Source organism: Aulostomus chinensis, chromosome 19 (assembly GCF_037954235.1).
Source record: "Aulostomus chinensis isolate RoL2024-O1b breed Wild chromosome 19, RoL_Achi_v1.0, whole genome shotgun sequence".
In the NCBI taxonomy this organism is placed as follows: Eukaryota; Metazoa; Chordata; class Actinopteri; order Syngnathiformes; family Aulostomidae; genus Aulostomus; species Aulostomus chinensis.
The window spans coordinates 13206472-13221711 of record NC_141338.1 but is presented as its reverse complement, the minus strand read 5'-3'; the positions used below and the strand labels follow the sequence as shown (position 1 = coordinate 13221711).

Here is a 15240-nt window from a genome sequence, read left to right as displayed (position 1 = left end):
CTTGTAGATCAGCCTTTTTAGCAAATGAGAGCTCCCGTAGCTCCCAGGTTTGCTGTCATCGTTGATGTCAAACACATGTTGAAAATAAAAGTTACAAAGGTTATGAAGGACCCCATTTTTGCTGAAGATGTAACTGTACTGAAAAGTCAAAGACTATAAATAGATGCAAATGCTATTTGCATGTGAGTAACACAACTTGGAGTTGTATTTGGAGCTGAAGGACATAATGGATTTGAAGTGTCACTTGAAGTGTAAACATTGAGAGACGGTGGAGGAGGCGGATCAAGTGTTGGCTCTGTATTTTCAAGCCTGGTAGGCAGTTGAGTTGAGTCTATTTACAAGTCATCTAAAAGCAGTTGAAGTTCCCGTCCTAACTTCAGGGCAACCCTTCCTGAACCTGAGAACGCCACCGTCCAACTTGTGATCTGAAATTATTCCGTGGACGTACAAACCTGTAATTGCTCAGTCTTTGGGTGAAGCGTTGCCTTATGTAAACAGACCAGCTCAGGCTGGATGTGAGCCTGCCTCACTGCAGTGGAACTGAATGTTACCTGTAACACCTTAAGTCCAGATACTGGATCATTAGGCCTGTGTCTTGGCGGTTTGACATTTGATGAATACATGAAGTTTCATATTTTCCAACCCCTTACCATCATACATTTTTTGTACAAATAAATGATTGATAATCTCACATTCAATTAAAAATAAATGACAGATTTTCCACACATCCAGCTTGTCTATGGTGAGGGATGCTCCCAAAAAATACATACTTTTTTAGGAACTACCACTCGTTCCCTAACGGATGTTCTTCAGGTTAATGAAACATGTCAGTATCAACACACTGATTGCTGTAGGAACCTATTAAAGTATAACAAATCTTTTTCTTTTTTTTGCAAGAGAACCTAAAGGTTTTATTTAAATATTGTCTAGGACCTCTCATGAACCACCTGCTGTACCTTTACGGACCACCAGCGCTTTGCGAATGATTAGGCTAGTCGGTGTATACACAAGCGTTAACGTCTAAGTAGTTTTGTATTTAGCACTACATGTTCTCTCAATGGCCCCTGAAATGTAAACTCTTCCTCTCTCAGGTGAGTGCAAGTGTGGTGAGTACAGGTGCCACAGGGGGTGTGGTCATCTCACCCTCACCATCCCCGTCCTGCCTGTCAGCAGCCAGCAGCATAGACAACCTGACCACACCCCTGAGTGACATCACAGTTGCTGGGGCCACCGGGACAGCAGATGGTGCATCTGGGTCTGACAGGAAGGAAGGAGAAAGTATGCACACACACAAAAACACACACACCTAAAACTAGGTCTGATGATGTAACGCGTGGGACTCCTCTGATGACATCACTGCATTTGAACTCACTGCAGCTCTTCTCGACATGACCATCAACCAGTTCTTGAAGAGTCTAGGCCTGGAACACCTCCGAGACATCTTCCAGAGGGAACAGGTACACACGCTTACAAGGGGAAGTGGGCGAGAAAGAAGGGAAAGATAAAAAATAGAACAATGGGAAGTAAAATACATTTTAAGGTAATATTCTCCAGTGTAAATATCCAACTTTGGAACAGTCTGCTATTTGCAGGTTTTTCTCTTCATACCATATCCCTCACGTTGGGGATTTTCTATTTTAATAATGTTAGAGAAAAACAGAAAGTAGTAGAACTGGGTGGCAAAAGGAGAAACAGATAGTAAGACAGATGGGGAGGCAGAAAGAGGAGAACACTGAAATAGAAATAGACAGCTGGCAAAAGTCGGAGAACAGAAGTCAGTGTGAGTGCAAAAACAAAAATGGAGGAGGTGTGCGTGCGTGTGTGTGTGTGTGTGTGTGTGTTACATTTTTCACGGTTCCCCCCCGAAGGGAAACAAGTCTTCATTAATATTCAAACGGTGAGTGAGATGGAGTTGAGAGTCAGCTGGGTGTTGATAGAAATGTACATTTATACTTCAGAATGACATGAATGGTATAAAGGTTTATGTCGATGCCTCTGGCTTTACATTTAATAATACTCCACTAATAAAGTTCCTCTTAGGCTCTAAACTTAAACACACACTTCAGTTGTTATGATCATTAGCGCAGTAATTTTAAAACCGTCTAGTATAAGCCTGTTCAAGCAGAAATAATGTACAGTATTAGTGTCAATACAAGCAAAATGAAACAAGGTTCAAATAAATTATGACCTAGATGAATAGTGTGACTTCAAGTTTCCACTCTACTGAACGGGCTCGAACCATCCAATCTGTGTGTGTGTGTGTGTGTGGGGGGGGGGGGGGTGCAATGAGGAGACTGTGATGTTCCTCAAATTAATACATGAAACAAACAGAAATCAGAAATGCCTCTGAGCTGTGACTGGCAATTTTTTAATCATTAATTCTTGTCACGCCGTCTTCTGTGTAGCGCCTGAGAGGAGCATCAACTCCAAGTCTTCTCTCAGTACTGGGAGCAAATTGTTTAAAAGAACACACCAGCTTTTTGGGGTGTACACTTTTTTGCTGTCCTCCCTAGATCCAGACAAGCAGGTAGATATCCTTTTCTAGGGACCCACGCTAGTTAGCCTAGCACAGTGGCCAGTAGTGGGTGGGAAGTGTTAGCATACCTCAGTCAAAAGCAGTAGCTGGAGAAGACCCAGAATCTTGGTCTGTTTTGAAATAGCCCTCCTCTCCTCTCTCACAAAATCAGCCACGATTAGCAGCTGCTTCTTCAAGCCTTGTTGTTCTCAAATGTTTTGTTTGCTGAAAGTACTGCGGGGCCTTTAAGGTGCGGCATCAAATCATACGCCTGGTCAGGAAAGTAGTTCCAACAACTAATCCAATTCTAAAACCACAGCGGCTTGCAATTTTAAATTGTTGTTTCGTAATGAATTTTATTACCAACCTAGTCTTAGTAAAGTTGGTAGACTGTTAAATGTTGTGCTAACACTTCCCACCCACCCTACCTTTCACTCTGCTAAGCTAACTAGCAATAAACTGGTCTCTGGGGGTCTCAGCTCCCTAATGCACCACAGAGGTAAAGGGCTGTACTTCCTCAAGAGTTTGCACGTTCATTTAACTTCAGGATAAATTTTAGGATTTCAGTTTTGAACAGCAAACTACAGGGACGATGATGAGACACCAGCCAGGACTACACATGTCATCTGTCTCTTGTATTACATGTACGTAATGCTTTTTGTCGTGGTATAGAGAGATCAGACCAGCTTCTGACATCCACATCTACTGCTGTGATCCCTGGAATGAAACAGGCTGGAAAACTCTTCCTGTTGCCACTCCTCTTATTTCCGTCTGGGCGAGTTCCCAGCAGTGTATTTAGGCGGATGATTTACTCCTGTAAGAGCGATCACAGCAGCACTTAAAGGTTACTGCTGAAGAAGCGCAGCTATCTCTGCCTCAAGCAGGATTTCATCTCCGCCCTCCCTGAGCAAACTTGCAAACTTCATTGTTCTCAGTTTGTGTAATGACTGCCTCACATTCATTAACCTTTTCTTTACGCCACGCTGGTCTTTCTCTCATGAATATTTGTCGCACCCATTGTCTCTGCAGTACGTCTTCGATAATTGAACCCATTATTATCAATGGCTTGTAAATTTCGCCAGTTTGAGTAAAGCCTGCTGTTTTCCCAACAGAAACAATGATGTTGTTTAGTTGGTCTATGTTCATGAATTTAACCTCTTACATTGCTTTGACGGCAACTGTAAACAAGATGGACTTCTTTGCTGTTTCGGGCAGATTTCGCTGGATGTGCTGGCAGACATGGGCCATGAGGAGCTCAAAGAGATTGGCATCAACGCTTACGGCCACAGACACAAACTCATCAAGGGCATCGAGAGGCTGCTGGGAGGCCAGCAAGGTCAGGAGACAACTCTTACTCAAGGGTGCACATAAACTACAGTCAGCATGTTTCAATTCTCAAGCAGAAGCTGAAAGTAGAGAGAAACTGACTATCACATGGAAATTCAGTCCCTGGGAATTGTCGATGATTGTTACTGATTTACAAAATAATCAAGCAGATGTGTCTGATGATGTCAGAATGTTCAGTAAAGCTGCTCCTGCACTTTAATATACATCCAGATCATCGACATCATTTTAGGTATAATTTCTTGTCTTTTTTTGGTTGAAGGATTTGCTTCCACATGCACTCATTCTTTGTCCGATCCTGACTCACACGTGAAGTGTGTGTGTGTTTGTTTGTCTGTCTGTGTGTGTGTAGGTGCAAACCCGTACCTGACGTTTCACTGCTCCAGTCAGGGCACCGTGCTGATCGACCTGGCACCGGACGACAAGGAGTTCCAGTCTGTGGAGGAGGAAGTATGCAAACACTCCTTCTCAAATTTTTTTCACCATCTGGTTAAAGAAACACGCCAAGTTTTGAGGAAATTTGCTTATTTGTTCAACCTTTCCAGTGCCAGACAAATAGATAGATGTCCTTCTCTCCTCTGTGTGAGAATGAGGGAGCTGAGGCCCACAGCCACTTAGCTTAGCGCAATGGACGGGAAGTGGTAGCATAATGGTCTATTCCTGCATTAATATAACTGTCTTTTTTTTACTAAAAACAAACAATTATTGCAATATTTGATATATATATATACAATCACAAAATTTTTCATTTAATTCGATGGACCTCTGCATAGAAACTTTGACAAAAACAAAACATGTTTGTTGACAGGTAGAACATGAAAAATTATATCTATATTACGTCAGAAAAGAAGAGCTGAGAGTAAAGAACTTACATTCCCATGTACACTGCATGTTGAAATGACAATGAAGTATCTTAAAATCTTGAATCTCTAGAAGAGCTACTCATGGCTGACACTCTAAGAGAGGATGAGGAGGATTAGTTCTGGAAAAACCACGATCCTGAACCTGATCTATTTGATGACTTCTGACTGAGGAATGCTAACACTTCCCATCCACTACCATTCATTGTGCTAAGCTAACGAGGGGTCAGCTGGTCTCTGGGGGTCTCAGCTCCCTAATGGAGACAAAGAGGAGAGACGGGGATCCGTCCTCTTGTCTGGATCTGACGATGATGGTCAATAAGAAAAAGTTGGCTTGTTTCTTTAAAGAATGTTCATAGTGAATGTTTTTAATGTCACCACAGTACCGCGACTCAGCAAGATAATCCCTATCAGTGTAGCTGCTCTTGAAAATGAAACCAGTAATTGAAGGAGACAGCAGATATCCGTCTGAATGGGTGTTAAGTCAATGAGACCCACTGGAGAAATGTAAACTGTAATTTTCAAATGAAAACAGTGAGAAATGACAGAGATGCTCTGATACCAGGAAATACTGCATTAGTGTACACCACTTTTTTATGGAGCTTAGTTACTGAAGTCATTAGCAAAATACTCTTTTACTTAATGTTTTTCTCCTCAGATTTCTTTGTGGTATCTGTTCTGTCATTTAGTAACTGATTCATCTATGATTTGAGACACCAGATGTGAGTATTTGTGGAGTTACAGATAATAATGAGCTATCTTGATTGTCAAAGTGGCTCCTGAATATCACTTGCACACTTATTTGATTATGAAAAGACACCAGGGCCGCTCTGGTCTCCCGAGAGCTGCATGAGTCACACCAGATGTTATTCACCATATACAGAAACAGCATTTCATTAGCATTTTTTAATCCCACACATTTTCCCTTTTTAACCTGTAAAAGCTTTGTTTTTGTATAATTCTGACTGTTGATTCCCTCCTCAGCTACAGAGCACCATCAGAGAACACCGCGACGGAGGGAATGCAGGCGGAGTCTTCAGCCAGTACAACATCATCAAGGTGAAGTTCCTCGCCTCTGCACCGCGAACACGGATTCTGAACTTCATAAACTTGCGGAGCTCTATTTTAAAATTCGTGTTTTAGGTTGAAGTGACGCTTTCCTCTCTTGATTTCACTTCCTCTCTGTGTGCCTGCAGATTCAGAAGGTGGTGAACAAGAAGTTGCGGGAGCGATACTCACACAGGCAAAAGGAGATTGCAGATGAGAATCACAATCACCACAACGAGCGAATGCTCTTTCACGGTAAATATTTACACGTGGCAGCACAGTGGGTTTCTTCATCACACACTGCTGGTGTGATGGTGTCATCATCATTATTGACTCTTTGTGCTGGACTACAAGATGCTAGTCCTTTAAATTATGCCTCCTTGACAGCCGTGGGTCCGTCCTATTCTGGTTTAGGTGATCTTACTTCAGATGTGGGCCAAACATCCATAGCGACTCAGGACTGAACTGGAAAGGTTTTTGGTGGTCAAAGGTCACTGTCCTGCCACTTGTACAGAATATCTGTCCCTTTCTCATGAAAGCAATAGCTCAGGAATGCCTTGAGGGATTTTAATGGGTTACACCTGCTCGGTTGCCATGGTGATGGCCATCCTTGCACTTTCAGTAGTCAAAGAGGCAGCATGAGTAAGCGCGTGTTGCTTGCACATGGCCAAAAATCACAATGAAGTGAAAGATGCATTTCCAAGTGGGGCTTTCAAATTTTAAGAGAATCATAAATCAGAATCATAAAGTCCCTTGGAGGAGTTTGTTCAAGTAGGAGCCCTGGAAATGACAGATAAATGAAAAATGGCAGACTTTCTTGCTTTTCTGCCCTCAAAATCCGATGCACATTTTCATAGGTCTTGTCATTCTACATAAGCCTTCCAAATATCGTGCATATACTGTAAGTACTAGCTAGCTAGCAAACAATACATCAGTGTGTGTTCTACTGATTATCACTTCAAACCCAGTTTTCTTTCCTCAAAACACACCTGCTAACTCCAGTACATTCATTTTGAGGAGAGTGGGATGTGTGACATCTCCACATTATGAGTAAGACATTTTACAGAGGACTGCTTTTCTCTCCCTCTGTCTGTCTCCCCCTGTGTAAACAAAGTAATGAAGCATTCTACATAAAAGGCGAACAGTATAATTGCAACTGTGTCGACTGTCGCATGCTGCACGGCTGCCCAAAAAATACTTTTCTTATGAGCATTACTTAACATCCGGAAGACAAACTTTTTTGTCTTTGTGAAAAATGTTATGTTTGAAAGCCCTTGAAAAGCTGAACAGTTTGCTACTTGAACGGTTTCTATAGCTGAGAGTATGACATAGTTGAAAAAAAATCTAATTTTAGGTATTTAGGGTGTTGGCAGTAAAAGCCCGAATACCCTTGAAGAGCTGAACATTTCGATAGGTGCATCATGTCTGTAGGTCAAAGGACTTGAAAGGTGCCAAAAAAAAAAAACCTACGGAAGGAAAATAATAATAATAAATTTTGGAATATCATGAATGTGAATGCTGTTGGCTTGCAGGCCCATAATAAATCCCATTAATATTCCATGCCCCCATAAAAGTACAAGTTCCAGTCAGGACACGAGCCTCAGGAGGCCTGCAGCCCACACAGGAAGCAGTGCGGCGTCTGTGTTGTGTGAAATGCTTCATCTAGAGGCCTTGCTTAGATCTCAGCCTGTCAGATCGAGGATGTCTCAGGGTGATCGTCAGTATGTTGGTTTCTCCTCAGTGGTTTCTGTCCTTGTTGTTCTTGTGTTAATTGTTACTGGTGAGGTGTGTAATCACAGGCACGTGTCCTGTTAGTGTGAGCATCAGCAATGCCTGAAAATTTGGAGTAAACATCCGCTGAAAAAGGAGCAGATTCTGAATCACTAAAGTCACCGTGACCTCACGAAACCTGTTTCTGGCTGTAAATCAGTGCCACAGGTCAAAGGTCAACTTCAGCTGATAATAAATGTTTTCCTTTGTAGTGCAACACAACCGGAGGATGACCTCAGACACACTGGTGCATGGAAAAGAAAGAAAAAGGTCTTAACATGTAACGTCTCGCCTTTTTCGTTTTCGTGCCAGGTTCTCCCTTCATTAACGCCATCATTCACAAGGGTTTTGACGAGCGACACGCCTACATTGGCGGCATGTTTGGCGCCGGCATCTATTTTGCAGAGAATTCTTCCAAAAGCAACCAGTATGTGTATGGGATCGGCGGAGGCACCGGATGCCCCACCCACAAAGACCGCTCCTGCTACGTGTGTCACAGGTGAGGCGTTCATGAACTTGCTGGGAAACTGCAGCACTGTCAGCAGGCTGGCAATTAAATGTCCATTTAAATTAAGATTGTACAGGTGGCATTTGTTTACGCTGCAGAACTCCAGCTGAAGACTAATAACTGTGTTGGTGAACAGCTGCCTGAGACTCAGGAGAACATTAGAGAACACAAAGTACATTTTGCAAACATTTTGTGACAAAAAAAAATGAAAGAAAATTACAAGATGTTGTTTTATCAGAAATATACCTCGAACTCTGAAGTGTGCAAATCCTCCTCCTGCCACTATCCTGGTTCACATAGATCAGGGTCCGGGTCCTACAGTAATCCCACCTACACCTGCATGCATTACCCTGACATCAGACTTCTGACTTTACTTGTTTGTGTTGTGTAAGGCTGTTATTGTTAGACCAGCTAGTCACTGTGGCGTCTGCTAATGGGGATTCTTATCATAAATAATAAATAATAATCCTCTGTTACAAAGTCGGCCATCATTAGTGGCAGTATTCGCTCGTCTAGTCATCAACAAATGTTTTATTGTCTGAAGCTATGATGAGGCTTTTGAGACGCTGCATCAAATCACTGCGCCTGCCCAGAACAGCAGTTGCTGCTGTATTTCTGATAAAATAACAACATCTTGTACTTTTCAACAGTTTTTTTTCACATTGAAGTTTTTTTTAACCCTTCAGTGAAAAATATCTACAACTGCTGAGGTATGTGCATGTGTGTGTGTGTGTGTGTGTGTGTGTGTGTCTATGTCTGTGTGTGCGTGCGTGTGTGTGTCGGCCTTTTAGGCAGATGTTGTTCTGCAGAGTGACGCTTGGTAAGTCATTTCTTCAGTTCAGTGCTATGAAAATGGCCCACGCCCCCCCTGGACACCACTCAGTTATAGGAAGGCCCAGTGTCAACGGACTAGCGTACGCCGAGTATGTCATCTACAGAGGGGAACAGGTCTGTAAACACACAGGTTATTCAACTCCGCAAACATTTTTCTTTGTGATGCTGTGTCAGATATGTGCCGCTGAATTCATCTGTGTCTCTCTTTCCATGCTACGAGAGGAACTGACACAGTTCCACTTGCCTGTGGAATTTCAGCAGCCGTGATAACATCCCGTATCTTTGTCTGCAGGCCTACCCGGAATATTTAATCACCTACCAGATAGTGAAACCAGAGAGTCTGGCCGCGCCTGCCGCCACTGCCGAGCAGAAGTCCTAAACACTTGAGACAGTTGATCTGAAGAAGGCCAGACCTCCGTGGACGGAACAGACTCTCTCTGAGGAGGACAACTGAACTCAAAGGCATTTCAAACCTCTGAGCTAAAAATAAATTTAAAAGAAGCCTCCAGAGCTAAACTTGAGGTGGGTGAGGGGTTACGTGTCGATCAGGCGTGAGGAGGCTGACCTGGACAGAAGGAGGACGAGATGCGCCTGTTCTGAGTCCAAAACAGCAGAAATCCATCAGATTATTTCTATGATTGGCTCTTAACTTGCAGCACAAAATGCAAATGTTATATCAACATTTCTTGAGGTTTTATTTGCAGTGTTCTTTTATCTTGAGCGACACATTCCTGGTTAACACTGCTCTTTCAGTCTTTGTCCCACTGAGAGATGTTCCAGGAGGCGACTCTCCACCTTCTCTCATCTCTTTTCTCCAGTAAACAAAGACCAATTGTGAAATGAATGTGAGCAAAGACGAGTGAAAGAGATTACAGAGGACAAATAGCCACAAATCAATAAGCTGCAAACAAACAGGACACTTAAGTGACCACAATCCACTGTTGCTACCAGTGCGGGCCGCCGTGGTCCCCCAGAGACCATCCCCAGCAGCTGTGTAAGGCTGAGGACCAGCGTTTCTGACTGGTCTCGTGTTGACGGACAGGGATGTAAACATTCATATGCATCACCCACATCTCAGTATCGAAGATTTAACGTTACTGAGACATAGACATTTATTTTCATAGCACCGTTCAAACACGACAGCGTCTTTCACATGGTGGGTTTTGCAGTGTGAGCAGCTCAAACCACGTGGACTCTGATCTGAGCCACTTCGGCTGTGTTCAGGCTGCCAGACCAAACGATCACAGAGCTCTTGGTGCATCTTGCAAATCTGATCCAAACCGCATTTGGATGCAGCTTGAAATCTGACTCAGATCAGATGCGTCTCAGTCTGGACACTCCGAGGATTTCCAAGTGTCTTTTGTCGTTTCTCCTCAGATTCTTGCTGCCTTCAGTTTGTGTTTTGCATCGGTTGGTGATGTCTGGACACAACGAATCTGATCTTCACTTGTGAATCAAAGTGTGACAGAAACAGATCTGATCGGAGGAACGACTCTTATTGCCTAAACCAGACACACGTTTGATTTGGTTTTTTTGCAGTGATGTTCAGTTAAGGCAACATCCGTTTTAAAAAAAGGATTGTTTTGCCAGAACAGTCCAAGTATCATTAGAACCAGGAGGGACCACCAGAGACCAGACTGTGAACCTGAATGTTTCACACTGGAGTGCACAAAGCTGCCACTCAACAGTCAGAATAACTTTAATACCCAGAAACCCTTGAAAGATGATGTCACTAAATAAGAGTTCCTGTCACCATACAGGCCCGTTTGTATTTGTGACATCACTTGTTGTGGAGCGGCGCAGGAATGAGTCCTAAAACCTGGAAATAGACGGATGAACGTCAAGTTCCCTCGTCTGGAAATCAGTGGGTTTAAACTTTTTTTCTTGTATGGCGTAAAATGTATCAGTAAATACTTTAAAATGGCAGTTTGCCAGCAGGTGGCTAGAAGAGCCTCCAGGGGTTGTTGGTCATGGACAGTTTAAGTCATCACACTAATCATGCACTACTAATAATTCTACATTTAACTTAAAGACACCTCAAGGTCGCCTTAGAGTGCATTAAATGGAATGTAGAAGAAGAAAGAAGGGCGAACTTAAGCTAACGTTAGCTTTTTAGTTGTAACGACTGCGATAGTCCAAATCTCATGTAAAAATCCAGTTGGTGTTTGGTCGAGGGAACCGAGGGAGACGACTGCTAACAAAGTCGTACTCTGTGGTCCTCCGCAGAGGGGAGACGTTAGTACGGCCAACCCTGAGGGCTTGGCACTACTACAGTAGTAGTAAGTGAGTAGGACGTTTTCAGCCTCAAGAAACTCGTGACCCCTCCCTCCTGTTGGGGGTGCAACGCACAAACACTGATGTACACACACACACACACATACAGGATAAATATAAATTTCAGTATTTTTAACAATTAGGGCTTATTTATTATGAGCGTTCTCTTTATTCTAGACCAGTACAGCTTTACATTCACACTTCCCTCACTCCATCCGTTTGTTTGCCTTGCAATTACACCCTGTTGTCGCTCCTCTCTGCCCCCTAGTGGTCTAACAGAGGGCCTAACAGCAGAAGGTATTTTTGTGGGAATTAATTTCTGCTATTTATTTGTGTTCTGGGTTGTTTATGTACATTTATTTCCACTTTTATTGGCATCCTGTCATGTTTCACTTTTATACATCAGAGTTTACAACCTTCAAACATGAAGCAAATGTGAAGAATGATCCTGGACATGTTGCAGCTGGTCACTGGATATTTATTGAACGGGAACATAACGATTATCAGACCTCACAACAGCAAGACGAGCAAACTCCTCCCGTAACGCTTGAACTGGATTTGTTTACTTCACTAACTATGTTTTTTTTTGTTTTGTTTTTGATGACTTTAAATTCATGACACACGGGACCACATGCAGTACTTTCATCACTTCAGTCAAGCAAAGTTGAATGTCTCCGTTGGTGCGTGTACTTTTTAGTATTTTAAGTTTGTCTTTCTCTGAACAATTTTGTTTCTAAATAAGAAAAAAGAACACTAATTTTCCTGCTTTGTTTCCTGCTCCTTTTTCATGATGGGATTAGTGATTAAAAATCAAATAACGCTTTCCTTGACATAATCAAATATGAGTTTCTACAAATCTGAAATACCAGAAAGTACACGAAATGCCTTAAGAATGTTGGAAAATGAAGGAATTGCCTTGAAAGCGCTCGCAATCTCATTTCGTTTAGCATCGTTGCTTTCGACAGTCGCTCCCATTTTAGCGGATATTTGCTTTTTCGGGGAAAAGTTGAACTGAGCCTCGCGCAGTTCCAGTGAAGGTTCACTGGCAGCTCAGAAAAGCTGCTTCTCAGGTTTATCAATGAAACTGTCAGACTGTTTCAAGCCGTGAAGTTTTACTGAACTGTCAGCTGCACCTGTCTGATTGCACGAGTTCATCCCAGTAATCCAGTGAATTACCTCAATGGAAATTAAGACAAAAAAAACAACCTCTCAACGAGTCTTTTGTCACATTTTGTGGACCAAAGCAGGCTCAAACTTGACTTAATTTAATACGCATTCATATTAAGAGGGCCGAGACTAAAACTAATTGTAAATCAGAGGCCGGAAAGAAGAGAAGTTTAAACGTGTTTTCGTGAACTAAACCAGACTAAAAAGTTAGGTAAGATAAAACTAAAATCACACTTTAATTTTGAAATGAATTAGTAAAACTGGCATGAGGAAAACTAATATGACCCAGGACTAAGACCGGAAAAAACAAATCAACGCAAGCAGCAAATTTCATCAAACGACCAAGTGATTAATTACTGAGGAAGTGAAATGATAAATGAAAACTGAAGTGTGAACCAATATTTTCACAACTGCAGTTGACAGTTTCACACCCAGTCTGATTACTCACACAAGTAACTTCAAAGGTAGCTGATGGTCAAATTCACCAGTTTAACGGGAGAATCTTCTTTGGTTTCTCCACGCCGCCGTCGGCCCTGGCGAGGCCGCAGCGCCACTGTTGGCTCTCAAGTTGACCTTGATTTACACACCACACTGTAAATAAACTAACTCCAGATGGGCCTTTGAATTGTATGTATGGATGATATATTTTGCTGTTCCTTTATATGTATGTGTGTGTATCTATCTATATACTGTATATATATATATATATATATATGTATGTATATACATATGTGTGTGTATGTATGTATATACATATACGTGTATATATATATATATGTGTAATATCTGAGTTGTGTTTTAGCTGGTCTGTCTCTTGTAAATAGTTCAATCTGTATCTCACCGTCTGACGAGAAGCTGGTTTCATTAACACGTTTCCTGCTCCAGTGATGATTGAGCTGCGGTCGTTGGGAGCTGTGGTGTACAGAAGAATCTCCTTAATAAAAGAGCTGATCTATGTGTCTTTGTTTGACTCGAATGATTCAAGGGCCTAATCGGCTTTTTCCTCCTGATTTTTTGTTTGTGTGATGGATCAGTTATGTCTGTACACACTTGATTAAATATCCACACAGTCTATCTGTTAAACCTAGAATGTAGCGCTAACAGCCTGTAAAAACCTAAAGCCGATCCATCAGCAGGAGTCTGCAAATCAAAACTCTCAAGCTGAAGTTGAATATTTCTTCTGCATCATACAAGAAAAGTTATCAGAGATTTGACTTGTGAATTAAAGTTGTTTTAATCACAAGATTGAATAACAATAAAGAGAATTAAATATTAAAAATGATAATGAGGTTGCACACGAGTCGAGTCAAATCAATTTTATTTTTTATGGAACCAAATCGCAACTAAAGTTACCTCATGACACTTTACAAGTTGAGCAGGTCCAGTACCACACTCCTTCAGTGAATTTACAACCAACAGTTCTCCATGAGGTGGCACGGTGGTGCAGTGGTCAGCACTGTGGCCTCACAGCAAGAAGGTTCCAGGTTCGAGCCCCGGCTCCATCACAGGATCTTTCTGTGTGAGTCTGCATGTTCTCCCTGTTCCTGTGTGGGTTCTCTCTGGTACTCCAGCTTCCTCCCACAGTCCAAAGACATCAAGAGGGGACGAGGCTGATTGATACTCTAAATTGACCGTAGGTGTGACTGTGAGTGTGAATGGTTGTTCGTCTCTATGTGTTGGTCCTGTGATGGACTGGTGACCTGTCCAGGGTGAACCCCGCCTCTCACCTGAAGGCTGCTGGGATAGGCTCCAGCCCCCCCCCCCCCCCCCCTTAACAGGATCAGCGGAAGAAAATGGATGGATGGATGCAAAACCAGACAGAAAATACCAGTGAGAGTCCTGTCAGTCTGACCTTTTCCTTTTCACTTTTAATAGCGTAACCTATTAAAACTGTAAATGCAAACAAAAGGTTGGAAATAAACTGTCATTTTCAAGTTCATATTTCTCATCAATCTGAAAACCAAACCAGAGCTTCACTTCCATTTAGTTTAGTTAGCATTAATGATGCCCTCTGACCTGCAGAGGGCCAAAATGAAGACAATGAAACGTTGCCGCCACTAGATGGTGCTGTAAACTAACACTTCCTCGCCGAGAGGAGGAGACGAACACACCAGTGAAAACTGGAAGTTTCATTGATAAAAACTGATGTTCATAGGGTGCATTTTTTTAATCACAGGCATTTTACAGTGTATTGAGAGAATCTAAAGCAGATGAAGAGCTGCCTGCACGTGGTGAAACCCACAACCTGCCATTGTTCTTGTTTCATTTCTGATTTTGATAGATTTTATGTGATGTTTTGTTGATTTTGCTGATTTCATACAAAGCTCAATAGAACCAAATTCTTTGCAGAATTTTTTTTTTTAACTTTTTCAATGCCTGGTATGACACAGCACCATTTGCCCTTTGAATAATTTTGTTAATTAATTTCCTGACACATATTTTCCATCTTTCCACCAACATCTCATCTACTGTATGTAATTTTCTAAACTCCTACCATCCCCAGAATACAATTCATGGTGTTCAATGTCCATCCATCCATCCATTTTCTGTTAAGGGTTGTTGGGGGGGGGGGGGTGGAGCCTATCCCAGCAGCCTTCAGGTGAGAGGCGGGGTTCACCCTGGACAGGTCACCAGTCCATCTCAGGGCCAACACATAGAGACAGACAACCATTCACACTCACAGTCACACCTACAGTCAATTTAGAGTATCAATCAGCCTCGTCCCCTCTTGATGTCTTTGGACTGTGGGAGGAAGCTGGAGTACCAGAGAGAACCCACACAGGAACAGGGAGAACATGGAGACTCACACAGAAAGATCCTGTACCCAAACTGTGAGGTGACAGTACTAACCACTGCACCACTGCACCACCGCGCAGGTCCGGTGTTCAATGTTTGCCAGCTATTATTGTAATTATTGAATC

At 42.4% G+C, this 15240-nt stretch overlaps 1 protein-coding gene across 1 annotated transcript in view; it reads left to right on the top strand.

The window, feature by feature from the left end:
* The window catches only part of LOC147244148 (poly [ADP-ribose] polymerase tankyrase-1-like), an 84460-nt gene extending 71162 nt beyond the window's left edge, over positions 1-13298 (top strand). Inside the window, exons 21-29 of the mRNA XM_086186751.1 lie at positions 1092-1278; positions 1378-1457; positions 3731-3851; positions 4212-4309; positions 5704-5778; positions 5916-6021; positions 7849-8035; positions 8836-8992; positions 9171-13298. Coding sequence (XP_086042877.1) covers positions 1092-1278; positions 1378-1457; positions 3731-3851; positions 4212-4309; positions 5704-5778; positions 5916-6021; positions 7849-8035; positions 8836-8992; positions 9171-9257 — 1098 coding nt within the window. The 3' untranslated portion in view covers positions 9258-13298. The remainder of the gene's footprint in view (positions 1-1091; positions 1279-1377; positions 1458-3730; positions 3852-4211; positions 4310-5703; positions 5779-5915; positions 6022-7848; positions 8036-8835; positions 8993-9170) is intronic.
* The last annotated feature ends 1942 nt before the right edge of the window (positions 13299-15240 follow it).